Source organism: Moschus berezovskii, chromosome 4 (genome assembly GCF_049115385.1).
Source record: "Moschus berezovskii isolate FMDL1 chromosome 4, NW_MosBer_1.0, whole genome shotgun sequence".
NCBI lineage: Eukaryota > Metazoa > Chordata > Mammalia > Artiodactyla > Moschidae > Moschus > Moschus berezovskii.
The window spans coordinates 96,508,818-96,534,796 of NC_142463.1; the positions used below are offsets into that span (position 1 = coordinate 96,508,818).

General features: G+C 49.2%; 1 protein-coding gene across 1 annotated transcript in view; it reads left to right on the forward strand.

The window, feature by feature from the left end:
- The first annotated feature begins 2,274 nt into the window (after positions 1-2,274).
- Positions 2,275-25,979, forward strand: part of PTGFRN (prostaglandin F2 receptor inhibitor) — an 83,291-nt gene continuing 59,586 nt past the window's right edge. The window contains exon 1 of the mRNA XM_055402069.2: positions 2,275-2,597. Coding sequence (XP_055258044.2) covers positions 2,549-2,597 — 49 coding nt within the window. The 5' untranslated portion in view covers positions 2,275-2,548. The remainder of the gene's footprint in view (positions 2,598-25,979) is intronic.

The following is a 25,979-nucleotide window of genomic DNA, read 5'->3' on the forward strand; positions in this document are numbered from 1 at the left end:
TCCAGGGGATCTTTCCGACCTAGGGATCGAACCCGGGTTTCCTGCATTGTAGGCAGACGCTTTACCGTCTGAGCTACTAGGAAAGCCAGATATAGGTATAATGCCTCTCACGTCTCTATTAATCCCATGCATGAGGGCTCCATCCTCTGGACTTAATTACTCCCCAAAGTCCCAGGGCTTCAATATATGAATTTGGTGGGGGAAACTACATTCAGTGCGTAGCATGGGCTAAACTGAATGTGACCAAGTGCCAGAATGTTTGCTTCAGATGTTGCTGCTGCTGCTGCTCAGTCACTTCAGTCATGTCCGACTCTGTGTGACCCCATAGACGGAAGCCCACCAGGCTCCCCCGTCCCTGGGATTCTCCAGGCAAGAACACTGGAGTGGGTTGCCATTTCCTTCTCCAATGTGTGAAAGTGAAAAGGGAAAGTGAAGTCGCTCAGTCGTGTCCGACCCTTAGTGACCCCACGGACTGCAGCCCACCAGGCTCCTCCATCCATGGGATTTTCCAGGCAAGAGTACTGGAGTGGTTTCCCAGTGCCTTCTCCGTGCTTCAGATGTTAAGCACTGTCAATAGTTAAGAAAGGGAAAGATTTGAGCTTCTGGAGGGGTCAGGTCTTACTCTTCTCTGTAGCTTCAGCATCTCTCAAGGCCTAACGTGAGGCTTGCATTTAAGGTTGATTGAATTAAACTGAAAGGCTTCCCAGAGAAATTCTAGAGGATTCCATGGCATGGGAAATGCAAAGGAACTGCTGGCTGGGTGAATAGCATGAAGAAAGGCTTGGTGACAAAAATAAAAAAAAAAAAAAAATGTTTTTAGCATGTTAAAACATATATAACTTTTTGTTGTTGTTTAGTTGCTAAGTATTATCTGACTCTTGCGACCCTATGGACTGTAGCCTGCCAGGCTCCTCTGTCCATGGGATTCTCCAGGCAAGAATTCTGTAGTGGGTTGCCATTTCCTTTTTCAGGGGATCTTACTAACTCAGGGATTTAACTGGAATCTCCCGCACTGGAAGGCAAATTCTTTACCACTGAGCAACTAGAAAGTCCCATATATAACACAGAATCCACCATTTTAACTGTTTTTAAAGTCTACAGTCCAATGGCATTAAGTACATTCACATTATTGGCCCATCAGGGACGAATTTTTAAGTCCCTTGCATATGGGTTCATACCTGGCTAAAGGCACTTTTGTTACTGGAAACAGGTAACACTTGTTAGTGGAAATAATGATGTACTGAAGTAAAAGCAATGTTCCTCTGCCCAGTTGGGGCAGTTTCCCACTAACATCTGTGATTTGCTTTGCATATATTAATGAGAGGCTGCAGCACTGGGGGGTCGGGGGGGCACCAGTGCTGTGTTTGAATTATCCTTGAGAAGTTTTAAACAATGAACACTAAAAATTTTCCCCTAATAACTGGGTCTTTTGTATTCAAATTAAAAGCACAAAGCCCCATTGTGGGGGAAGAAAAGAATCTTTATTGGCAACCAGTTCTGTCCACTTAAAGCAATAAATAAAAAGTTTAAAGAGTACATTCCATATGAAGTACCGAAGCTATTAATACACTCGGGTTCTGAGGATCCGCATCCCCCCCACCATGGGTCTATTTGTGGGAAGTGTTAATCAGTGCCATAGGCACCCCGGAGAAGGGAGGAAGGAAGGAGGTGGGCGAGGGGACGCGAGGCCTACCCAACCACAGGGCAGTGAGCAGAGCCTGTGAGATCTGGGTTTGGGTCTTGACACTTCGCTGTGAATCCTCGGGCAAGGCACCCAGACACTTCACGCCTCTGCACCTTGGAGGCTGGCATCCCCGGAGTTTACAGTCCTTTCATCTCTTTCAGTCCTATCTGGATAATATTTAGCCGCGTCCTAGCGGCTGCTGGTTGGTGGGTGCTTCGTTCGGGACGAGGGGGTGACCGAGCGGGGAGTTAGCTGAGGGACCCGGAGGCCCACGTGGGGACTCCAGAGTGGTGGGACGCGAGGTGGCTCGGAATGGCTCTCAAGCGATGGGATTTCCAGACGAGTCTTTCCAAGGCCAACTTTTAAAGGTCGGAGGAAAGTTTGCGGCGGGGCTGGGGCCCCGAGGGGGGAGAGCTGGGTGGGCTCCGACGCCTCCTCCCCTTTAAGCGGGTGGTCCCAGCGCTGCCTCCGTTACCTGGAGCGGGGAGGGGCTTGGGAAAGTTTGTGTTTGTTGCTGGCAAAGCGCCGGATGGGAGGCGCGGGCGGGCGGGTGCTGCGGTTCTTCCCTCCTGCTTTCGGGAAGCGGTCGGGGCTGCAAGCTCGGCTCGGCGGGGCGGCCCTGGCGCCCGGCTCCCGGTGCCCGGCCGGCTGGAGGAGGCGGGCGGAGGCGGGCGGGAGCGCGGCGGGGCGAGGGGCGCACGTCCGCCCCAGCGCTGGGATTTCTCGGCTCGCGAGGAGAGCGGAGCAGGCGCGCGGCCCAGGCGGAGGAGCGCTGACTCTGGAGCAGCCGGAGCTGGAGGAGGAGGAGGAGGAGAGGCGGCGGGGAAGGAGGAGGAGGGGGAGAGTCGCGCCCGCCCGGCGAGCATGGGGCGCCCGGCGCCGAGGCCGCTGCTGCTGGCGCTCCTGTCGCTGGGTGAGTGCGCGCGGGGCCGGGTGAGGCGCAGGGGGCTCGGCCGGGCGCGGGGGGACCGGCGGGGCGCGGCTGCCGCGCGCGGCCTGGAGCGCCAGCGGGGCCGGGGCCGCTCCCGGGAGACCTGGCCGGGCTCCGCGGGAGGCAGGGCCCGGCTGGGGAGAGGGCGCGGGGCCGCCCGGAGCCGGGCGCGGGGTGCGAGTCGCCGTCCTGTAGGCCGAGCCTCGCCCCCATGTGCGGGGGGAGTGGCCCGCGGCCGGCTTCCCCCGGCCCTCCCTACCTGTTAGCCGCCAGCTGCCGGCTCACCTTGAACTCCCGGCCCGGAAGGTGCCTGCGGTCCCGGCCCTAGTCCCGGGCTTGCGAGCGGAAATCTGCGGCTTTGATCTGCCCCGCCATGGCCGAGAGCGGCAGAACCGCGCTCCGCACACACTACCCCGCGCCCAGCTGCCTTTCCCGGGAAGCGAGAGGATCCACCAACTTCCTTCTCCGAAGGTCACCGGGTGGCCCCGAGCGCTACAGTCAGAATGGGTGTGCGGGGCCCTCCGTTGTGTTAGCTGTAACTAGCTCTTCTGCCTCGGTCTTCTCCTTCAGCGCCTGTAGAAGCTGCCTCGCTGCATATTTGCACACAAAGACCTGGGTGCCTTGGGTTCTTCAACTTTTCCTACCTGTTACTTTTCTCCCTTGCTGTCCCCTGTCTTCCACACTCTCTAAACCTCGGTGCCTCCTGATCATTTGACCCAGCACCCTCCACCCAACCCAAGGAGTCTTTGGTGTTTCCCCCCGCCCTCATCTTCCATACACACAGACACCATCTTCACCTCGTATAATGTGGTTATATTAGTGTAACCAAGTGGTTATCAGCCACAGAAATCTTCTGCTTATTAAGTGCCCACTGTGGATCAGGGAGGCTGAGTCTTAAAAACTGTTCTTGAAGCCTTGAGTCAGTGTCAACCAGAACAGAAGGAATCCTGTGACCTGCGCGGGGATTTTCTTCCTCACCCCTGGAGATGGCAGAACTGAATCTTTTATAAAGCCACACAGTGTTTGGTGGCTATCCTAGCCAGGCCCCAGCTGCACACAGGCTAATTGACTACACTGCACTTATGGTCAGAGGGTCCCAGTGGAGGCCTTCCATTGCCACTCCCAGCCTGGCATCAGGTCTCACACTGTCCCCACCCCTGTTACTCCTGCCACTGAGGGGGCAGCTTTTCTAGCTGCTACTTCCTTCCCCTCTGAGGGGTTTTCTGGAACTTCCTCCCTAAGAGAGCTCACCCAGCCACCACATTGCTTTAGATGCCACCAGGTGCAGAAAGCGTGCACACCTGTCCCTTGGTTTTGTGGCATCTGCTCTGTGCTCTCAGACCCCAGTGCTTTTATTCTCTTCCTTTCACTCTGGGACCCTGGTCGATTTTCCCTTTGTTGCACACCGCTGGTGATAGCCCACACCCATTACATAATTGGCTGATGTGTCTGGGTCAGGCAGGGCCACGGCCACTGGTTGCACTGATTGTGCACTGCACAACTCTAGGAACAACTTTAGGAGCTGCTGTCACTTCCTGCCTGTGTGAATGACCCTCCCTAGAGTTGTGTGATTCACAACCCTTGCACTAGTTAAGTGGGTGGGGCCAGGTAGAAATTTGAAAAGAATGTCCTTGAGTAGCTGTGGTAAGAGGAAAAGAGAGAAAGGGCAAAGAGAGACTAACAAAAGCAAAAACGTAAGTGGGGAAAGCCCAGCTTGGGGTCGCTTTAAGGTATACCAGTCCGCCCTGCCTGGCTGGACGTCTCATGTCACCTATGCACAGGGAATGTCTCTGGTCTCACTGGTCACTGCCTTGTCCCCTAACAGCTACTGAACTTCATGTTTACGTGGTAACTCTGCCATACCGAATCTCACCTGGTGTGGCTTCAGTTTGACCTCCCAGATGCCCTCCCTGTGATACTCTGCGCTGTACCGATTCCTGCCACCCAGTATGTTGATAAGCTAGATCATCTTTCCTCTTGTATTGCAACCTGGGCGTAATCTTACTGTCACTCTCTTTGACCTCCCCATTCACTCTGTCTCTCAACTCTGTCGCTTTTCCCACAGTGCAGACTCCAGCATCTTCTGTTCTTCCTTTATCTAGAGCTCCTGTCCTAGCCTCACTTCTTACAGCTCCCCACGTAGATCTGACACCTTCCTGTCTGACTTTTTCCACCGGCCTCCCTTCAGGTTGTTTTTGGAGGTGCCATCTTGACTCCTTGATCCCTTATGATTTTCTTCTGAGGATGTTCTGCCCCTTGTGCTCTCTCCCCGGCTACTTGTCTCTGAGTAGGGATGCTCTCATTCTAAGGAGCTTGTTTGCTACCCTTTACATTGAATGTATGTAAACCTTCTGGCCTTTCCGTTTCTCATGACTTGGGAAAGTGTCTCCTGCTTCTCCCCTCTTACCTGTCTATTTCCTTTCCCCCTTAAAACTGCTTCCTCCATAAAGCTTCTCTAAATGAGTACCTATCACGATCACAGCAGAACACACTCAGCTCCAGGTTTTCACTTCCAGGGCCTGTGTCTCATCCATCCATTTAATACAGCATTTCTTGAATGCCCACTGTGTCAATAAGAGTGCCCCAGACAAATGACCAAGACATAGCGTCTCACTGAGTGGTCAGTTGGGATGGGCGGACAGTTAATAATAAAAGCTAACTACAAGCCAGAATGACATACCTGACATAGAAACCAGGCACTGGTAGGAAACAAGGAAGAGGATGATTAATTTTGACTTGGGATTGAGGTTGATTTTGCTGAAGAGGTGACATTTGAGCTGAGCCTTGAGGATAATTAGTATTTTGAGAGAAAGGATGGGAAAGGCTTCCAGGCTCTGGGGAAAGGCATCCAGTGTGGATGAGTGGAAGGACATGGTTCATTCAGAAAAGGCATGGAAGTTCCATGAAACTGGAGGAGGGAGGAGGATACACTAGGAGGGCAAATTGGAAAAGTGGGTCTGGGTTGGATTCTGAAAGCTGTTCCTGCAGGGCTGAAGTCCTTGCCATTTGAATGGGCCTGTGGGTACTGCCACACAACTGTGCTTCTCCCATCAGAGCACTTATTTATCTCACTGTGTGTGATTTTTCCTGCTCTAAATCCCCACTCTGATTATATCCCATGAGGCAGGGACCCGGCCGGTATTGTTCACTATAGTATTCCTCATACTGAGTGTACGGCACAGAATAGGGTTTGGTAAATACTGGCCGCCTGAATGAATGCATGTATGTATCATTTTATCAGTGGGTTATGGTCTGCCGTTGAAAATTCGCAGTGTGAGATTGATACAGCATGGTGATGTGTTTGAGGAGGTCAGTCCCAGTGTGCAGCGTGAATTAGAGAGTGGGAGGTATGAAGACTGGAGAGGGATTAAGATCCTCTCTTCATGTGCATCTTTTAAAAGTTGCAAATCCATCAAAATAGTTTCTAAACAACAAAAACATTACATCTGTTTCAAAATCCAGATTTCATAGATGGGTACTGTATTATTCTATTGGGTAGGCTGAATTGTTCTCACAAATAGACTGAAAGCACAGTGGTTCAAACAACAGAAGTGTCTTTCCTAGCTGTTCTTGGGAGATGGGGAGTGGGCTGGGGATGTTTCCAGTGAAATGGTTGGGTGGGATTGCTGTTCCACATGGGCATTCTGAGCTCCCAGGCTGATGATGGTTTTGCTGTCTTCATCCCGTAGTTTCTAAGTACACCTGGGTTGTCATCATCACCTTTCCAGCCCCGCCAGCTTCCCAGGTGGCTCAGTGGTAAAGAATCTGCCTGCCAATGCGGGAGACACTGGAGATGCAGGTTTGATCCCTGGGTCAGGAAGATCCCCCAGAGTAGGAAATTGCAACCCACTCCAGTATTCTTGCCTGAAAAATCCCCTGGACAGAAGACCCTGGCGGGCTACAGACTATAGGGTTGCAGAGAGTCAGACACAACTGAGTGGCTGAGCGCATAGCACAAAGGGAAAAGAACATGGAGGAGGCTATCTAGAGGCTTCCTGGGCTAAGCTCGGAAGTGGCTCCTCTCACTTCTGCATATACTTCATGGCAGAGGATTTGGTCCAGGCCACACTAGCTGCCACTCGGGAGGCTGGGAAATGCAGAGGAAGCTGGTAGCAGTGTGCTGACCACTGTGGAAGAAGAGAAGAACAGATCTGGGGGACAGCCGGCTGTCTCGTGTCATTTATGAAGAATATAAGGTAAAAGGATGCATGTGCCCACCCTCCCACTGCCCTGGCATAGCCGCTCATATATAATGTACATGTGTCCATATGTTAACTATTGTGTTTGATTTTTATGTATATAATTTTATTTTTTAAGGCTGTGCTGGCTCTTTGTTGCTGTTTGAGTGCTTTATCTAGCTGTGGAGAGTGGGCGGGCTACTCCTGGTTGTGATGTACAGGCTGCTCAATGCAGTGACTTCCCTTGTTGTGGAGCCTGGGCTGTAGGGCTCGCGGGATCGGTAGTTAGGGCTACTGAGCACAGTCTCAATAGTAGTGGCACATGAGCTTAGTTGCTCTGTGGCATGTGGGATCCCTGATCTATCAGGGATCAAACCTGTGTCTCCTGCATTGGTAGGTGGATTCTTTACCAGTGAGCCATCAGGGAAGCGCTGTTTGGTCTTTTTTCATAGCTTCTGCACAGAGTTCCCCTCAGAACAGGCACAGAGTAATAATAGCTGCTATTTATAACATGCACCAAGCATCAGACTGTTGAATTCTCTGGACAACAGTTTGAGAAAGGTACTGCTATTTTCTCCACGTTACAGATGAGGAAACTGCCAGCCCGAAACATTAAATAACTTGTCTGAATTCATACTTGAGCCAATCCATACTTGAGCCAGGATTTGACCACAGGACCCAAATTTGGTCTCTGCCGAGCTAGGATTGACTGAGGTATGCCATCGTCTTAGGCTGTGTACCCTGCAAGATTAGTTTAAGTGAAAAAGGATACAAGTGGTTTGAAAGCAAATGTACAAAGAGGAAGGTCTGGGGTGAGTGCAGCCCAGGCAGGATTCCTGAAGGGAGGGGCCGTGTCAGGATGCACCTGAGAGATGTGGCAGCTCTGTAATCCCTAAGGCATCACCACCCTGCTCAGAGGACAGGGACCAAACTGCAGTTTCCTCCAGAAAGCGCTGGAGGAGGAAGGCTGGCGGGAGGAACCCTAGTCAATCCGTCCAGCTCCACTGTCTTTGAAGTGCCGTGGCCTTCAGAGAGTCCTCAGCTCTCATTTTAGCCTTGTTAACAGAATTCCTGTATCTGCCAAGCTGATGAATGCCTGCCCTGGCTATAATTATTCTTATTAGCCTGCCGAATAGGAACTCTAGTCATTGGCAATCATTCTTTACAAGGCAGTCGGGCCAGTCGGCATGTATAGGGCTATTTTGTTGCTGTGCCGAGCTGCCGAGTTGATTTCTACCCCGTAGACTGAATGTACATTTCCATACTGGCGCTGTGTCTCAGTTGAAGAAGGTGTGTGCTTATCTGTCAGTGTATGTCTGTGTCTCACTTTATCAAATAAAGTTGGGGGAAGCTGTCAGGGCAGTTCATAGCTGTTTGGTTTAATTGCCTTGGTTCCTTAAAGGCAGGGTAGCAAGGCCATTTGACGCTCTGCTTTGGGCAAATAACTTGAACTGGCAGAAAATTCATCATAATTTATCTTCTGGAAAAGGCAAAGTGCTGTAGTTGGCACACCCAGTGCTTTTTAGATCTTGGAATGTTTTCCTCCATACCAACTGTAGTCTTTGTGAAGCAACAGAATTAGACTCAGCAGTTAACACTCTCATGGACCAACAGTGTGATTTCCAGGATCTAGAGATACTGGCACTGTGGGCAGATTTGTGTTCTTCGAAGTGTTGATTTCCCCCCAACACTCGCAGTGTGTTCGTACTGGATTATGTGGTCGCTAAGCTCTGGGACCTCAACTGCATCCTACTTTGCACTGTTATAAGTGGCTGAATGTGAAGGCAGTGACATCCCTCAGGATGTTGCAGGGCATTGGAGAAACAGTGTTTGGCTTAGAGTTGCTCTTGTCTAGGATGAATTTGCCTTAGAACTGTGAAGAACAGCGTTGTACGTAAGGGTGCAGGGGACTTTTCAGAATGGGTGCTGCCTTGGAATCCGAATGAAATAGAAGCAGCAATGGGTTACTTCTCAGACCTTAAAAGTGACAGCAGGACTTCCCTGTTGGTCCACTGGTTAAGAATCTGCCTGCCAATGCAGGAGAGATGAGTGCCATCCCTGGTCCAGGGAGGCTTCACGTGCTGCGGAGCAACTGGCTCCCTGTGCCACAACTACCAAGACCGTGCTCTAGGGCCCGAGGGCCACAATCGCTGAAGCCCGTGTGCCCTAGAGCCTGCGTTCCGTAACTGGAGAAGCCGCCGCAGTGAGAAGCACGAGCAGCACAGCTGGAGAGCAGCTCACAAGCTGCATCGAAGATCCAGCACAGCCATAAACAGTGACACCAAGCCAAGAACACCCTTAAAATGGTTCTTCCTTGTTGCTACTTAGGGTTAGCCTGGACCAAACTTCCCTGCTTGTGGGCCATGGTAAGGGACCCACATGGGTTCAAGTGGGTTTTAGGTGTATCGTGATGCTGACACCCTCAGCCCCTGGAACTCACAAGTCAGAGCTGCCTCAAAGCCAGAAGTGCTGTCTACCCTGACAGCCATAGAGCTAGTACCGTTTCCTGTGTGTGTGCTGTGATCAGATGAGACTGGCAGTCTCCCTCTTACCCGGGGAGAGCCTTGCAGCCCCTGAGCCCCAGCCTGGCCTTGGGATGAGTAGTTTCAAGATGGAAGATGAGAAGCTAAGTGACCTGGCATGTCGCTCAGTGGTTTATTTAGCGAATATTGAGAGAGTACCTACAGCTCCAGGCCAAGCATTGTTCTCAGCTCTGGGGATGCTGCATTGGACAGAGCCAGCTCAGCTCTACCCTGCAAGGATGGGACAGGATGGACTCGATGCGTGGCTGGTGGTGTCCCAGAAAGTGCAGCACCACCTGCACTGGGTAATAGAGGCCAGGGTCAAGGGCGAGTTCACGGGAATGCCTGTAGCCAGGGGACAGGAAAGGGGAGGGAGAGTTCTCGAGGAGTAGTCCAGGGAGGAGAACCAGGGGATCACTGTCAGAAGCCAGGCAGAGGTGGATGCTGTCGATTTGTTAAAGGACAACTGGTCGGTGGGCTTCCCTAGTGGCTCAGTGGTAAAGAATCACTTGCCAGTGGGGGAGTCACGGGTTCGATCCCTGGTCTGGGAAGATCCCACATGCTGTGGCACAACTAAGCCCGTGTGCCACAACTGCGGAGCCTGTGCTCTAGAGTCTGGGAACGAAAACTACTGAAGCCCACGTACCCTGGAACCCATGCTCCTTAACAAGAGAAGCTGCCGCAATGAGAAGGCTGTGCTTTGCAACGAAGAGTATCCCCCCTGCTCGCTGCAACTAGAGAAAGCCCGTGCAGCAATGAAGACCCAGCACAGCCACAAATAAGTAATATATATATATATATATGGGCTTCCCTGGTAGCTCAGCTGGTAAAGAATCTGCCTGCAATGCGGGAGACCTGGGTTCAATCCCTGAGTCGGGAAGATCCCCTGGAGGATGGCATGGCAACCCACTGCAGTATTCTTGCCTGGAGAATCCCCATGGACACAGGATCTTGGCAGGCTACAGTCTAGGGTCGCAAAGAGTTGGACATGACTAAGTGACTGAGGACTGCACAACATATATACGGACAGAGTGCTCAAGGGCTGCAAGAAACCAGAGAGAGAAAGAGAAGCCTTATATTTGGAGGCTGCGGAGAGGATGGAAATGGGGAGGTTATGGGGACGGGGCGGGAGCTGTAAGGTGTGGGGCACCTAGTTTCTGCAGTGCTTTCAGCCTGTTTAGCCCCGAGAATGGCAGCAGAGTCCCCAGACATGTCCGCTAGAGGTCAACACCCTTCCATTCTCTGTACATTTTTAAAAGTTTGTCTCGTGTTCCACTGGGTGTCCTCGTCCACGTTGACTTGTGGAATTAACCTCTCTGACAGCTGCTTTGAGGCCTTCAGCTTTTAGTTGGAATCTCCAGCATGGGGATTTGAGGTCAGTTTTATAACGCATCTTTCTCCCATCTTCATCAGCTGAGATTTCAATAATTTGTATTACAAATAAACACATTACGTGTGTGTTTCTAAGCTACTTCTGCTCTTCAAAATCACTTAGGGAGAGGAAAAATATAGGGCTCAGGCTTTGGAATCAGCCTTCCGTTTGAATCCTGCCCCCCAGCAGTGGTTTCTGAACCTCATTTTCTACACATGTAAAAAGGCACTAATACCTCTCTTACAGGTTTGTCATGAAGACTAAAAATAATATGTCTAGGAAAATACACACATTAAACTTCATGTATGTAAATCCTTGGGCTTCCCTGGTGGCTCAGATAGTAAAGAATCTGCTTCCCAATGCAGGAGATGTGAGTTTGATCCCTGGGTGGGAAAGATCCCCTGATAAAGAAAATGGCAACCCACTTCAGTATTCTTGCCTGGAGAATCCCATGGAGAGAGGAGCCTGGAGGGCTACAGTTCATTGCAAAAGAATCAGACACAACTTAGGGGCCAAAATGACAACATATTAATCCCTAGAACTCTGCTACTCAAAGTGGGGTCTGGGGAACAAGAGTGTCGGCAGCTCCTGAGAAAAATCTCAGGACCTGGTCCAATCTGCTGAATTAGAGTCTGTGGTTTAACCATATCCCCAAGGAATTCAAATGCTAAATTTTGATAGCCTTATCCGGAAGAGTGCTTGACACATGGGCTATTTGGTGGCCTGGACATCCCTGGTAAACTCTGAGGCAAAGGCCATGGTCAGAGCATTAGAGCTAGAGGAGTATGGAATGGGGTGGACTCTGGGAATGAAGCAGGTGGTCAGTTAGCCATGAAAGAAGGTCTGTAGTGGAAGGTCTCCTGACCTTCTCTACCAGGTTCAGCAGCTGAGGAGCAAGGCAGGGACGTGGTGTGATCTCTCCATGAGAGGAGGGTGCAGGAATCCATAAAAAGTTCTAACAGCATCACGGAGACAGTTGGCCAAGAGGTCCAGGTGGGACTGGCAGCTGAGAGGCTGGAAGGCCTGGTGAATCACAGAAGGTTTGAGGGCCTGGAGGACAAGATGAAGGTAAAAGGAGAATCCAAGGTCCAAGGGAGTGAGTGGGCCAGCAAGGTAGGAGGTGAGGGTTGAAAGAGGTAACGTCTTAGTCCAGGGTCTCAGGAATGCAAACCTGAGGGGTAGTAGGCCTGGAGAGTAATAGCCAGTCTTCACCTCTCACATCATTTTGGCCAGTTTATCTCTAACATCTGACTGGGTTGGGCTGAATGGATTGAGAGACAAAGGTGTGAAGTTTTAGAAGCATTAGTCCCAAGTATTGTAGGAACAAGGTCTTAACCTGTGACGAAGATGAATGGGGGTTGAGAGCAGGTGTGCTGGGAGGAACCAACATTAGGATGAGGGTTATTCCCCCTTAAGAAATTCCTTCCGTACGTGTATGTGTATGGCTGAGTCCCTTTGCTGTCCACCTGAAACTGTTACAACATTGTTAATCAGCTCTGTGCTGTGCTTAGTTGCTTAGTCCGACCCTTTGTGACCTCATGGACTATAGCCCGCCAGGCTCCTCTGTCCATGGGGATCCTCCAGGCAAGAATCCTGGAGTGGGTTGCCATGCCTTCCTACAGGGGATCTTCCCGACCCAGGGATTGAACCCAGGTCTCCAGCTTTGAAGGCGGATTCTTTACCACGTGAGCTACTAGGGAAGCCCATTAATTGGCTCTGCTGCTGCTCCTGCTGCTAAGTCGCTTCAGTCGTGTCTGACTCTGTGTGACCCCATAGACGGAAGCCCACCAGGCTCCCCTGTCCCTGGGATTCTCCAGGCAAGAACACTGGAGTGGGTTGTCATTTCCTTCTCCAATGCATGAAAGAGAAAAGTGAAAGTGAAGGCGCTCAGTCGTGTCTGACTCTTCGCAACCCCATGGACTGCAGCCTACCAGGCTCCTCCATCCATGGGATTTTCCAGGCAAGAGTACTGGAGTCCAATACAAAATTAAAAAGAAATTCCTTCCTACCGTTTATATAGCACTTATTTTGTGCCAGGCACTATATTTTCCATTTATCATTCAGTAGGCTTCATAACCCAGTGTTGTTCAGTCGCTCAGTCGTGTCTGACTCTTTTTGACCCCATGGATTGTAGTACGCCAGGCTTCCCTGTCCTCCACTATCTCCTGGGTGTTTGCTCCGGCTCACGTCCATGGAGTCAATAATGCCATCCAACCATCTTACCTGCTGTTGCCCCCCTTCTCCTCCTGGTCTCAAATCTTTCCCAACGTCAGGGTCTTTTAACCCCATGGGGCAGGCATATAACCCGATGGGGTAGGAGCTGTTATGACCTCCACTTGATAGGTCTGGCTCCAGAGTCTGGGCTTACCACCACAACACACTGTTCTGCCTCTCTGTCTCAGTCCAGATACTCAGTCAAACACATATTTGAAAACACAGAAAGGAATTGATGCAGTTAGTTAAGATGTGATAACATTTGTGTCCTCGTCTTTTAAAACAGGAGGCTGGGATTCTGGCCCTTGATCTTCCACTCACTGGTTTTGTGACCTTGAACAAGTTGCTGAATGGCTCTCAGCTTCTGTAAAGTAAGAGGCTGGGCTAGGTGGTTGCAAGGCCTCGGTTCATCTCCAGAATTCTTTGAGTTCACGCTGACCCCTGCTGTGGGCCAGATGGGCTGCTTGGTCCAGCCCTGGCTCCTCGCCCATCTTTCCCACCACTCCTGTCTGCAGCCTAGGCCTTTTATCTCTCACCTGCCTGGCACCGCTCCACAATGAGGCTTTGGTGCCTCAGAGGGCTTGGGAACTGTTTGCTGTTTTGTCACCGCCGCAGCAGCTATGTCCTCCTAGCCTGTCCCAGGTCCTGAAACTGGGCTCTCTCCTCAGAGTGCTCTAGCTTACTGAGATGTCCTTGCCATGGGCTATCTGCGGTTTCCAGTGGACCTCAGAAGAGTCACAGAAACTGCAAAACTGGTCCAGGTTTCTAGGTGGCAGTTTGTTGTTGTTTAGTTGCTGAGTCCCCATGGACTGCAGCACACCAGGCTTCCCTGTCTTTCCTCATCTCCCAGAGTTTGCTCAAACTCATGTCTATTGAGTTGCTGGTGCCATCCAACCATCTCATCCCCAGTCACCCTCTTCTCCTTTTGCCTTCATTCGTTCCCAGCAAACTGTTCCTTGTTACTGATTTTGTGTGTATGTGTAAGTTTTGTTGAGGACCTCAGCCACAAGTAAGTTTCAGCTGAGTAATATGTGTTTTCTTCCCCATTTAGAACTGACCTTGAATCCGTAGATGGTTATGCACCACTGATTCTCCTTTTCCTGACTCCCCCAAACCACAGCGAGAAGAGACACAGACACCTTTTGCTGGGTCCAAATGTTGACACTACTTTGGATTTTTCCACACTCCTGTAGAGTAGGAGAGTTGAAATCCCAACATCTCCAATCCATAGCCTTAGTTGGCTGAGAAATGTGTTCTAATGTTTGTGGACTTTCTTCCTTTTTATCATCTTAGTCTGAAAGGGGGAAGGTGCAAATGATGTTGGCTACAATAGCAATGAAAAGGATACATTCTCAAAAACTCCATATTGGTAGGACCTTGTGTTAGGACCTCAGTCCTCACTGCCTGCTGGCTGCTGCCCAGCTCTCCTCGCTACTCTGAGCTGCACCTGTGGATGGCGGTGTTGACCCATGTCCCTGACGTGGGTCTTTCTGAGGCTCATCAAGGACCCTCGTCAAGCTTCCCAGGTGGTGCTAGTGATAAAGAACCTGCCTCCCAATGCTGGAGACATAAGAGATGTGAGTTCAATCCCTGAGTTGGGAAGATTCCCTGGAGAAGGGCATGGCAACCCATTCCAGTATTGTTGCCTGGAGAATCCCATGGACAAAGGAGCCTGGCTACAGCCTGTAGGGTCGCACAGAGTTGGACACAACTGAAGCAATTTAGCACGCATGCAAGGACCCTCTGGGAGTGAATTCTCCACTGTGTTTGAAGTGGCTTGCTGTTATGTGCTATCTGGAGGCAAAGCAGAGGATAGTGCTTTATAAATGCACTGTCCCTCTAGGATGTCCTCAGAACAGAATGCTAGCTGATTTAATGTCTGTCCTGCATGCTGCTACTTGGCTTATGTTGTGGTGAGGAGTTAAAAAAAGCAAAACCAAACCACTTTTGGCACAGCTTTTCATCTTTCCATTTTCTGAAGGCTGGCACACCCAAATGTTTTCTTATTTATTGGAAGGCATTATAGTCCATCATCTTTGATTGGGAAATCCATGCAGTAAGTTCCAACTGAAGACCATAGTGCCCAGGCCAGAGCCTGGAACGTGACAGGCGCTTGGTCACATTGGTCAAAGTGAAGACAGTTGTGAATAAATACATTGTGCCCAACTGTTAATACACAACACTCCTGCTTTTTCTTATGGCTTTATTTTTTTCATACTTCAGCAGCATTTCGGGACTCTACCATGTTTCTGGTCTTCCCTGGTGGCTCAGATGATAAAGAATCTGTCTGCAATGCAGGAGACCTGGGTTCAGTCCCTGGGTTGGGAAGATCCCCTGGAGAAGGAAATGGCAAACCATTCCAGTATTCTTGCCTGGACAGTTCCATGGACAGAAGAGCCTGGTGGGCTACTGTCCATGGGGTTGCAAAGAACTGGACACAACTGAATGGCTAACACGTATCATGTTTCTGACACTGTGAAAATGACATAGGAATTAGAAAGTGGAGTCCAAAGTGGAAACAGTTACAGCTGAACAGCAGGAATGGATTGTGGGTGCTTTTAAAAAATCTTGAGTGGATGGATTACTGGACAGCTGTGTATATGGGGCTGTCACAATTATAGGGATAAGACAGGCCGGGAGCTGCTTTATCATAAAGCTCCATGGAGCAGGTGGGTCTGGAAAGCTGTTTGAGCCAAGAGCAGGAAAAAGCATTTCAGGTGAGAAAATGACCAGTGCAGCATCTCAGATATGGGGAGTAAATCAGCGTGTGCGGGTGGTGTAATGTTTGGGGATTAGCTGACTTAAGGTGAAACAGGAAGATAGACCTCAGGGGTTGTGGCAATTAAACTCTGGGGCCGGGAGGTTGGCAGAGGGGAAGAACGGGAGCAGAGCCACCCTGAAAGGGGTCAGCAGCATTTTTGGTGCCCAGAGGGCAGCTAAGAACCCACATCCATGAGGCTGGCAAGGCCCACTGGGGCCCACAGGAAGCTAGTCTGCTCAGTTAAGGTGATAAGTCAGGCCATAATCTTATTGTTGGTTGTTTCTTATGAGGAAAATGGCTCACAAAACAATTGTTGATGTTCCCCTTAGGAAGTGTATCAGAGCGTTTCTCCAAAGGACTATAGCCTGATAAGAGACACAGATAAGTTTCAGAGGAAGGATGGGAAGTTTTGGATGGTTTTCTCTGGGAACAAGGTTAATGCAATCATGAGGTCTATTCATCAGAGTCCCATTTTAATAACAGTTTATCCCACAAACTAGTTCTTTCTGAACATCAGTATGAGTCCCAGAAAGCTTAGTGTTGAACCTGGCTTCTAAGTACCTGGGGATGGTGCTTCTGTTGCTGCGTCTGTGGAGTGTCCCAGAGGCACGAGGTGGTATACGCTGCCCAACTGTACCTTCAGGATCCACAGACCTAATGGGAATTATCCCACAGCACTGTGGTCCTAAGAAAATGGCACTGGTAAGACAAGCTCTATTTCTCTCTGGTGTGTTCACTGACAGTGTTTTAAGTCTCAGAACAAAGAAGCACATGATCAAATTTAGAAGAAATTTTATTTGGCTGTGCTGGGTCTTAGTTGCAGCAGGCAGGATCTTTAGTTGTGGCATGTGGGATCTAGTTCCCTGACCAGGGATTGAACCTGGGCTCCCTGCCTTGGGATCATGGAGTCTTAGCCACTGGACGACAAGGGAAGTCTCCACAATCAAGTTTTGATGACACCTGTTGAAGGCTTCCCAAATATCCCTCATTTCATGCTCTTAGAAATAGCTGTATAATCTGCACACACATTGCCCCTGCTATGTTTATATATTGTCTTGGAGTTACTGCTGTTTGTTTGATTCTTTGGAGCCCGGTTCAAGCCTCACGCCCTGGGAGTGGTGAGCATGCATCCTGACCCAGGGGGAGGCTGCCTGTAACATAAGCGTGCAGCTGCGTCCTTTCCTGCATGGGCTCTCACTGGCCCCATTCCTTCAGAGCACAGCCGGAGATTTATAGTGACCTGCTTACTAGGTTGAGTGTCTGTCTCACCCCAGACTACAAGCACCATAAAAGCAGGGCCAGGTCTGTTTCTGTTTACTCCAGTGTCTTAGGACTTTGAGTCTTTGAATGATGTATCATGTATTTAGAAAATGCCTATATATCATGTATATATCTCATATACATATATATGTATACCACATATGACATGTACAAAGCATATATGAGATACATGTATAAAATCTGTATTGTGGGCCTTAAGTCACAAAGCGGATGGAGCTTATCTGTGTGTCCTCGGTATCTTTATCTTTCGTTTATGTACTTTACTGTTTTTGTTTTTTTTATTTTGTTACTACCATAGCATTTTCGAAGTAATTGCAGGTAACAGAGGTTTGTAGGGTTGGGTAGGGGCGGGAAAAAATGGAGTCCACCCTTGAAGAGGGAGAAGCGAGGAGGAAGCCCTCTTTCTTCCTCCTGTCTTTCTCAGTTTTTCCCTTTGCAGCTCATGTGGAAGACAGATGACTCATGTGTTCTCACTGTCATCTCTCCACCCACTCTGACCTTTGTGGGATTGGCACAGCCTCTCCCATCCCCGACTGGCATCTGCTCCTTCCGAGGCTTCATCTTAGTTGCTCACAGCATGGGGAAGCACTCTTGTTCAGTTCCAGTACAGGTTTCAAGGGCCTGGTGGCCGGGTTAGTCCAAACCGCATACTGCCTCCTTGCCATCACTGTTCTCATAGATGGCAAGCTCTGGGCGCATCTGCAGGAAGGGACGGTGGGGCAGCTGCCTGTAGCATGTGTTGACCTGGCTTGTAACGACGCCTTATTATCTATCCTGTGCCAGGCATTAGACCTGAGCTCTGGGCATATAAGGACGTAGTCACAGACCCTCAACTCCTGTAGCTGTCGGTCTCAATGTGGAGGCCTGACATATACACGAGAGGTGGCCTGGAAGACGTGTCTAAGGGGATTTCCCTGGTGGGTCCGGCAGTTAGGACTCTGTGCTTCCGCTGCAGGGGGCACGGGTTTGACCCCTGGTTGGGGAACTAAGATCCTGCAAGCAGGGTAGTGCAGCCAATAAAAAGTGGCTAAGGATTGTTAGGGAAAAAATGCTACAACTTCAAAGAAAAGGGAGAGTGTTCTGGGCTAATTTAGACAGAGGTGCTCTTGCAGAAAAGGTGGGACAGCTGACATAATCCTTTACACCTGCTTGTAGCACTGCCTGTATCCTCTCTACCTGCACAGAATATGCACTTTTTAGGTTTTAGTGCCATGCCTGAATTGGGAATATTTTGTAAGGATCTGGAGCATCCAGGTCATTGGCTTCTCTAGCCCCAAAGAAGAGCGATAATAAAACTGATGTGGCAAATTTGGGGGGTTTGGATTATTGAGATGATATCCCTTCCTGAGTGATCACTTCCTGGGTGCTGAGAACTGGCTTTTTTGAAATGTATTTATTTTAATTAGAGGATAATTACAATATTGTGATGGTTTTTGCCAGATATCAACATGCGTTGATCACAGGTGTACATGTGTCCCCTCCATCTTGAATGCCCCCCCATCCCTCCAGGTTGTCACGGAACACTGGCTTTGGGTGCCCTGCTTCATACCTCAGACTCTGTTATCTATTTTACATATGGTCATGTATATGTTTCAGTGCTATTCTTGACTGGTGATGCTACAAGTTATGGTTGCTCTAACCGTATGCGCTTCACTTTCTGTAATTAGTGAAGAGCTTTTTAAAAAATTCATCGATGAGGGGCCATTTCTGATATAAAGGAGATAAAGTAACTCCTATGAGCCAACCTAGATGATGACCCAAAGATCAGTTCTGGCTCTAAAATTCCAGTTTGCAGAAACTCACTGGGACCAGAGTGATCCTAGTTATTGTGTCAGCAGGCATGTTGCTGGGTTTGGAGTGTGATGATGAGCAGGGGGCCCAGGGTGATCTTGGTGTCCATGCCAAGTCCACCCTCAGCAGGCACCTTCTGAACTCTGCCTGGAGCTGGATGAGGATCAGGAAAGGTTTCCACAAGTTGGACACCTGGTAACTCATCCAGTCTGGACCATCAGTAGGCTTTTGTGTGGCAGAGAAAGGGCGGGTTATTTGTTTCTGATGAAAGGAAGAGCGTGAGTAAAGAAGTATACCTATTTATAAAAGTAAGGTGATCTTGCCTGAAGAAAACTTTCGGTGGCTTGAGTTGGGGGTTAAGTTGTAGGGGCTTCAGAAGGAAAGGGTTGAGACTGGAGAGAAAGTCGTAAGATTGGGAAGAGCCTGGAATGTCACCTGAAGGAGTTTAAGCCTGATGTTGTGAGTGAGCATCTATTTTTCATTAGTTCTGTCTGCCTTAAGTCCCTTGTGTCCTTTATTTACTTGATACTTTAAAAGGTTCTCATTGTTGGAGGACTCATCTCCTCTTTTTTTATTGGGGTATGCTACTGTTGCTAAGTTGCTTCAGTCGTGTCCGACTCTGTGCGACCCCATAGATGGCAGCCCACCAGGCTCCCCGGTCCCTGGGATTCTCCAGGCAAAAACACTGGAGTGGGTTGCCATTTCCTTCTCCAATGCATGAAAGTGAAAAGCGAAAGTGAAGTCGCTCAGTCGTGTTTGACTCTTAGCGACCCCATGGACTGCAGCCTACCCGGCTCCTCCATCCATGGGATTTTCCAGGCAAGAGTACTGAAGTGGGGTGCCATTGCCTTCTCCCTATTGGGGTATAGTTAATTTATACTGTGTTAGTTTCTGTGTTGTGCTGTTCTGTGCTTAGTTGCTCAGTTGTGTCTGACTCTTTTTGACCCTATGGACTATAGCCCACCAGGCTCCTCTGTCCATGGGGTTTCTCCAGGCAAGAATACAGGAGTGGGTTGCCATGCCCTCCTCCAGGGGATCTTCCTGACGCAGGGATCGAACCTGCATCTCCTGTGTCTCCTGCATTGGGGGCAGATTCTTTAGCACTGAGCCACCAGGGAAGCCCATGGACACATATATGAACACATGTATGTATGTGTGTACATATATGTATATTTTTCAGGTTCTTACAGGATAGTGAATATAGTTCCCTGTGCTATACAATGGGACCTTGTTGTTTAACTGTTTTATATATAGTAGTTTGTATCTACTCATCCCAGACTCCTAATTTATCCCTCCCCACCCCCACCCTGAGATTGTCTGTGAGTCTGTCACATTGTTCCCACATCCTTGACACTGACACATGGCTTGGTGTAGACTCACCTGATGATGTGGCTCTGCACCCAGCAGGTGTGCAGTAGAGAACTCCTGAATGAAGGAATGAGATATCAGATTGATGGAGTCAAGGCCTGCTCCTTAAAAGGCGTGTGAACTCAGAGTCGTTTTCAAGTCAGTCTACCACCCTGCACCCCTCTCTGGGCCTCTCCACCACCCATGGCATCTGGTGGTGTGTCTGTAAATATAAAGGATAGGCTTAAGCCTTGCTGGGGGAGAGGGATGGACAAGGCAAAGGAAGAGCAGAAAATGGGAAACGGTAAAATCAGGAAGGAGAGGACACAGCTGCCCAAGGAAAGGAGCAGGGGAGAATTTTACCAACAGTTGTCTCAGGTGCATTCACGCCCAGATGCACGTTTAAACTCACGTGAATCTCCCATTCTCTATAAACTTGAGACTGCAAGGAGGGCCAGGTGTTCACACACAACTTGGCAGACTCTGTTGGCCTGTTTGAACACAGGGAGGATTGAAAATGGCTGAGTAGTAAGGGGTGCAGGGCAGTACTGAGGCCTCTGGCAGCTGTTAATTTTACAGAACATTCTAAAATAATCCTTGTGGATAGATCTTGCCTCAGCTCTTTCTGTCTCTGGTCCTTGGACAGAGAACTGTTTGAATCATGTCATGTTTTGTTATTTTGGTTACCCACCAGTAAAGATCGTCTCAAAGTGCTTTTTGTGTCTTTGTGTTCTTCTTTGGTCACCTAACTTCTTGGAACCTCAGTTTCCTGATTTAATCCTCTCAAGGTTGAGTATTAAATCATGTGAACAGGATTTACAAACTGTAAAGCCGTGCTGTAAATGTAAGGTGGTTTCTGTCAATTACTGAGTCCTTGAGGGCAAAGCTTTCTGCTCGATACTTGGCTTATGTATCAGGGCTCCATCAGAGGAACAGAGCCACTGTGAATATTATGGAATAAGACATCTAGTAGAGGAATTAGACTGTACAATTTTGGGAGTTGGTGATGGACAGGGAGGCCTGGCGTGCTGTAATTCATGGGGTCGCGGAGAGTCGGACACGACTGAGCGACTGAACTGAACTGAACTGAACTGAATTTTGGGAGGAGCTGGGTAAATGAAGATCTGAAAAGGGGTCAGGGAAAAGCCAGCTCTCCTGAAGCACTGGTAGGGGTGGACATGTTGAAGCTGGCCAAGGAATGGAGAAGCCAGGCAGAGTGGGACCATGACGACGGGGAGTGGTCTGGCATAAGAGTTTATGCAAAGACAACTGCCTCTTCATAGCTACCACCTGGTAGTCCTGGAGCCACTTTAGTCAGTAAAGATAACATTCGGGAAGAAACCCAGAGCAGAAAGAAGAACAAGAACAAACTAGAACCCACCAACACCTGCTCATCTGTCTCTCGCTTCCTTGAACCTTGATGACCCCCATAACATTATGGCTCCTACCTCCTTTCTGCTCCCAAACCTCACATGTACTCACCTCCCTTTTGTCCAGCTCTAACCCGGAACTGCGCAGGAAGGAGGACTCTGGGAGGTGTAGTTCCATATAACCACATTGACTCAGTACAAACCTGCACAGTGTCAGTGCAGAATTAAGGATTTGGCATGACTCTGGCCTCTCAGTATCTCTCAAAGGCCACGTTGCTGGAGTAATGTCATGATTACCTGATCTGGGGCTTCCCTGGTAAGACGTTCACTTAGTTAGTGATCCAGTCTTTAAGAAGTGGCTTGCAGGTGTGTTCCTCATTTGCATCTCCTGTCTTCCTTGCCTTTCCTACTTGTAGTGCGGGAGGGAATGGTTATCTCGGCAGCCAAAGCTGTGGAAAGTTGCATTGACTGAAGAGCCTGTCACTTCCCCGGGAGCGTGAAGTCTTTTTTAAAGTTTTATTTATTTATTTTTGGCTGCTCTGGGTCTTTGCTCCTGCACATGGGCTTTTTCTAGTTGCAGAGAGCAGGGGCTGCTCTCTACTTGCAGTGCCAAGGCTTCTCATCGTGGTGACTTCTCTTGCTGTGGAGCACAGGCTCCAGGGCATGTGTAGTTGTGGCTCAGAGGCTTTGTTGCCCCTTAGCGGGTGAGATCTTCCCAGATCAGGGATTGAACCCATGTTTCTTGCATTGGCAGGCAGATTCTTAACCACTGAACCACCAGAGAAGTCCCAAGCGTGAAGTCTTTCTACCATCAAGTTCCTGTTTGACCTAGAGAAACACATCCTTACTGTCTCTCCTCTTCCAGCACAAAGGCTAAAAGAAAATTTGCAGATATGAATGACTGCAGACTAGAGCCAGAAACTGTCATGCGAACGCTAAGTGAGAGCACAGTTTGGATCCCTGTACCACCCTTCTTCGGGGTTTCCCAGGTGGCTCAGTGGTAAAGAATCTGCCTGCCACACAGGGGACACCGGAAATTAAGGTTTGATCCCTGGATCAGGAAGCTCTCCTGGAGAAGGAAATGGCAACCCACTCTAGTATTCTTGCCTGGGAAATCCCATGGACAGAGAAGCCTGGTAGGCTAGAGTCCATGGGGTCACAACGAGTCAGAATGATAACTCCTCCCTTCTTTACTCCTGTGATCTGTTGGTCATATGGCCTCTTCCTCGTGTTTCTGCAGCCATCTCAGGTCAGTGAGGGCTAAGGAAATGCCTTCTGTGGTCATCTTAGCCCCTAAGAAAATAACACACTTTATGAGATTTAATGGCCACATGGACCTTATCATCATTCAGAATTCTTTCACCTTTTTGATTGTCCATTCTGATATTTCCCTCTGTGACCACAATTGCTTCTCTTTACTCCTTACAAGTTCCCTCATATGTGTTGAACCTACTCTTCATCCTCACTGTGATCCCCTGATCTTGAAAATTCCTTTTTCTCCAAGCCACTTTCAGTTCATGAGCTCTTATCCTGGTGGTCAGCATGTCAGCAGTGAGCTTGTTAACATCCTAAGGACCCTCTGCCTCATTTCTTTGCCAGTCCTTATATTGTGGTTGAGTAACCCACACCAACTATAGTCTCCAAGTCTAAGCTTTATCATCTTGCAAAATCTTAAATCCTGCCCACCTCATTTTCTTACCAATTAGGTTGTCTTTACTGCATCTCAGTGAACCTTGTAATAGTTTTGTGATGGTTTGCCATTATATTCCTTCTAATTCTTATTCTAAACCTTGTCCACACTCTCCAGGATCTAATCCTTTTCCTACTACTTCACTGTGACACTGGAGACTAGCCTAAGGCTCCTCAAGCTTTTTTCGCCTCAAAACCTGGCTGTATTTTTACCCATCCTTTTCTCCTAAATTCTGAAAAAAGTAAGGACCCTGTCTCTGGTGCTTTTCTCTTCTGAATGTGTGCAATATGTCTTTATGCGACTCCCATGTCACTTGTGGTTTTGAATACCATCTATGTGCCGAAGACTCTTCAGTGATTGTCTCTGGTTGGACCTTCCCCCTGAGCTTCAGACATATGTACCCATTGCCTACTCCACTGCACCCCTGCTGCTGCTGCTGCTGCTGCGTCACTTCAGTCGTGTCTGACTCTGTGCGACCCCATAGACGGCAGCCAACCAGGCTCCCCCGTCCCTGGGATTCTCCAGGCAAGAACACTGGAGTGGGTTGCCATTTCCTTCTCCAATGCATGAAAGTGAAAAGTGAAAGTGAAGTCACTCAGTCATGTCCGACTTTTAGGGACCCCATGGATTGCAGCCTACCAGGCTCCTCCATCCATGGGATTTTCCAGGCAAGAGTACTGCACTCCTACTCATGTCCAATAAGCATCTCGAGCTTAAAAGGGCTGGAAAAGAGCTCTAGTCTTGCCTGATATGAATTCCTTCCTGCCAGTTACTTTCCCATCTCAGTAAATGGCTTCACCATGAACCCATAAGCTCCAGCCAGAGCCTGTACCACCCCTATTCCTGTCTTCCTCATTCTCCACATTCAAAATAGCCGTGCATCTTTTCATTTTATTTATAAAACATATTTTGGATCTGACTACTCCTGAGAGTCACCACTACTGCAAGCTGAGGCCCAGCATCCATCATCTTTTGCTTGATTTACCGTGACTTCTTCCATTCCGGTGTCCTTACATCCAGATTAGCCCATTGTTGTCCATCTTTCACAGAGCAGCCAGGGTGGACTTTCTGTGATAAAGTAAGCTTTACCATTCCCTAGTTTATGTGCTTCCCATTTCAACCAGAGTCCAAGGCCTCTGCCCCCTTGTTCATTATAATCCAACCGCACTGGTCTTTTTTCCTTTCCCTTGACTACCCCAGACTTCCTCCAGTCTTAGTGTTTTTATATTCGCTGGTCTCTCTGCCTGGAGCAATCTTACCCCGGAGTTTCTGCCCCTGCCTCCTCCTTATTCAGGTCTGAAATCATTGGTGACCTCAGGGGAGACTTTCCTGACCAGCTAGCTAAAAGCAGCCCTTCACCATCCCCATCCCCAGTCACCAGCACATCAGCCTATTTTCTTTTGATAGCATTTATCAGCTCTCCTGGCTTCTTTCTCCATGCTCTCCTTAACTGGAGCTCAAGCTCCTTGTGAGCAGGGACACTTGGCTGAATGTCCGCAGTGCCTAGAAGGTGCTTAGAGGACCAACTGGCTGACTTTCCAGGATAAACTGCCCGCTTGTGCCCTTCATTGCCACTTGCCTACTTTGGGGTCTCTTTCGTGGCTGCCTGTCTTCCTTGCATCTGGATTGTTCCTTTCTCCTGGCTTTTACACGCCAAGTCCCACACCACATTATTGCAAATGCATTTCTGTGGAGGTTACCAGTGGTTACTTGATCATCAGTTCAGAAGTCTTCTCTCAGCACCCATCTTCCTTGACTTTTCTGCAGGTTTGATTGACCCTTTGCTCATTTTTTTCCAAACCGAAACATAATAGGATTCTGCTCTAGATGCTGTGCAAGATGCATATAGTACAGGAGCCAGGTTCTGCCATAGGAGCTTGCAGCCTCCCAGGAGCAAGTATTGGGTTGGCCATAAAGTTTGTTCCAGGTTTTCCATAACATCTTATGGCAAAATGCAGGCAAACATTTTGGACAACCCATAGATGGGTATGTCCGTAAGGAAAACAGTAGATGTCACTCCCAACCTTTGCTTCTTGGAATTCTCGCATCCCTTGGTGGCTGCTGGGACATAAGCCCTTTCTGATTTTCTTCCTAACTGGCTGCTGTTGCTTTTTTTTTTTTTGGTCCTTTTTCAGCCCTTTTCTTCTGTTTGTGTTTAAGTAATAGAAATTTGCAGTGGTTCTATTGTTCTGTTCCTTTCCCCTTGTTTGTACTCTGTCCCTTGATTACTCCGTGGACTTCCGTGTCTCTGAGATCTTCACCCAGTCCCCTCTCCATGGCCTCAAATATCACGGGTTTCCATTCCTGGTGGACCTTTCAACCTGTCTGAGTCTCACTGACTACTTTTCTCCTCGGTATTTCCTTAGCAGCTCTCAGCCTCCCTGGGACTCCTGTCTCACCTCAGGTCTGTCAATGGATTCTTCTTCCAGCACGGCTCTCAGAGCTGCTGCCTTTCCACTCCCGCCCTTGTTCTTCTTTGGATTCTTATACCAGCCTCCCCACCCCCATCTCGCTGAGGATTCCTGATTGACCTCCCCTGTGTGTGTCCATTCCAGACTGCCCATACTGCACTCTCCACTCGCCCTACTCTTCACCACAACCCACGTGTTCCCTCTAGGCCTTTGCTTATGCTCCTCCTTTTAACACTGGTCACCTTTCTCCTCCGTGTCCCCTGCCCAACCCCTAGCCCCCAGCCATTTTTCAAAGGCCCAATACAAATGTTGACACTGCGTGAAGCTTTCCCCTGATCTCTTTAGGGACACAGCCTCCGTTTCTGTGGAACCCCTGGCACTTGCTAGTACCTTTCTTTGGTTACAAATATCCTTCCTCCTGTTAGTT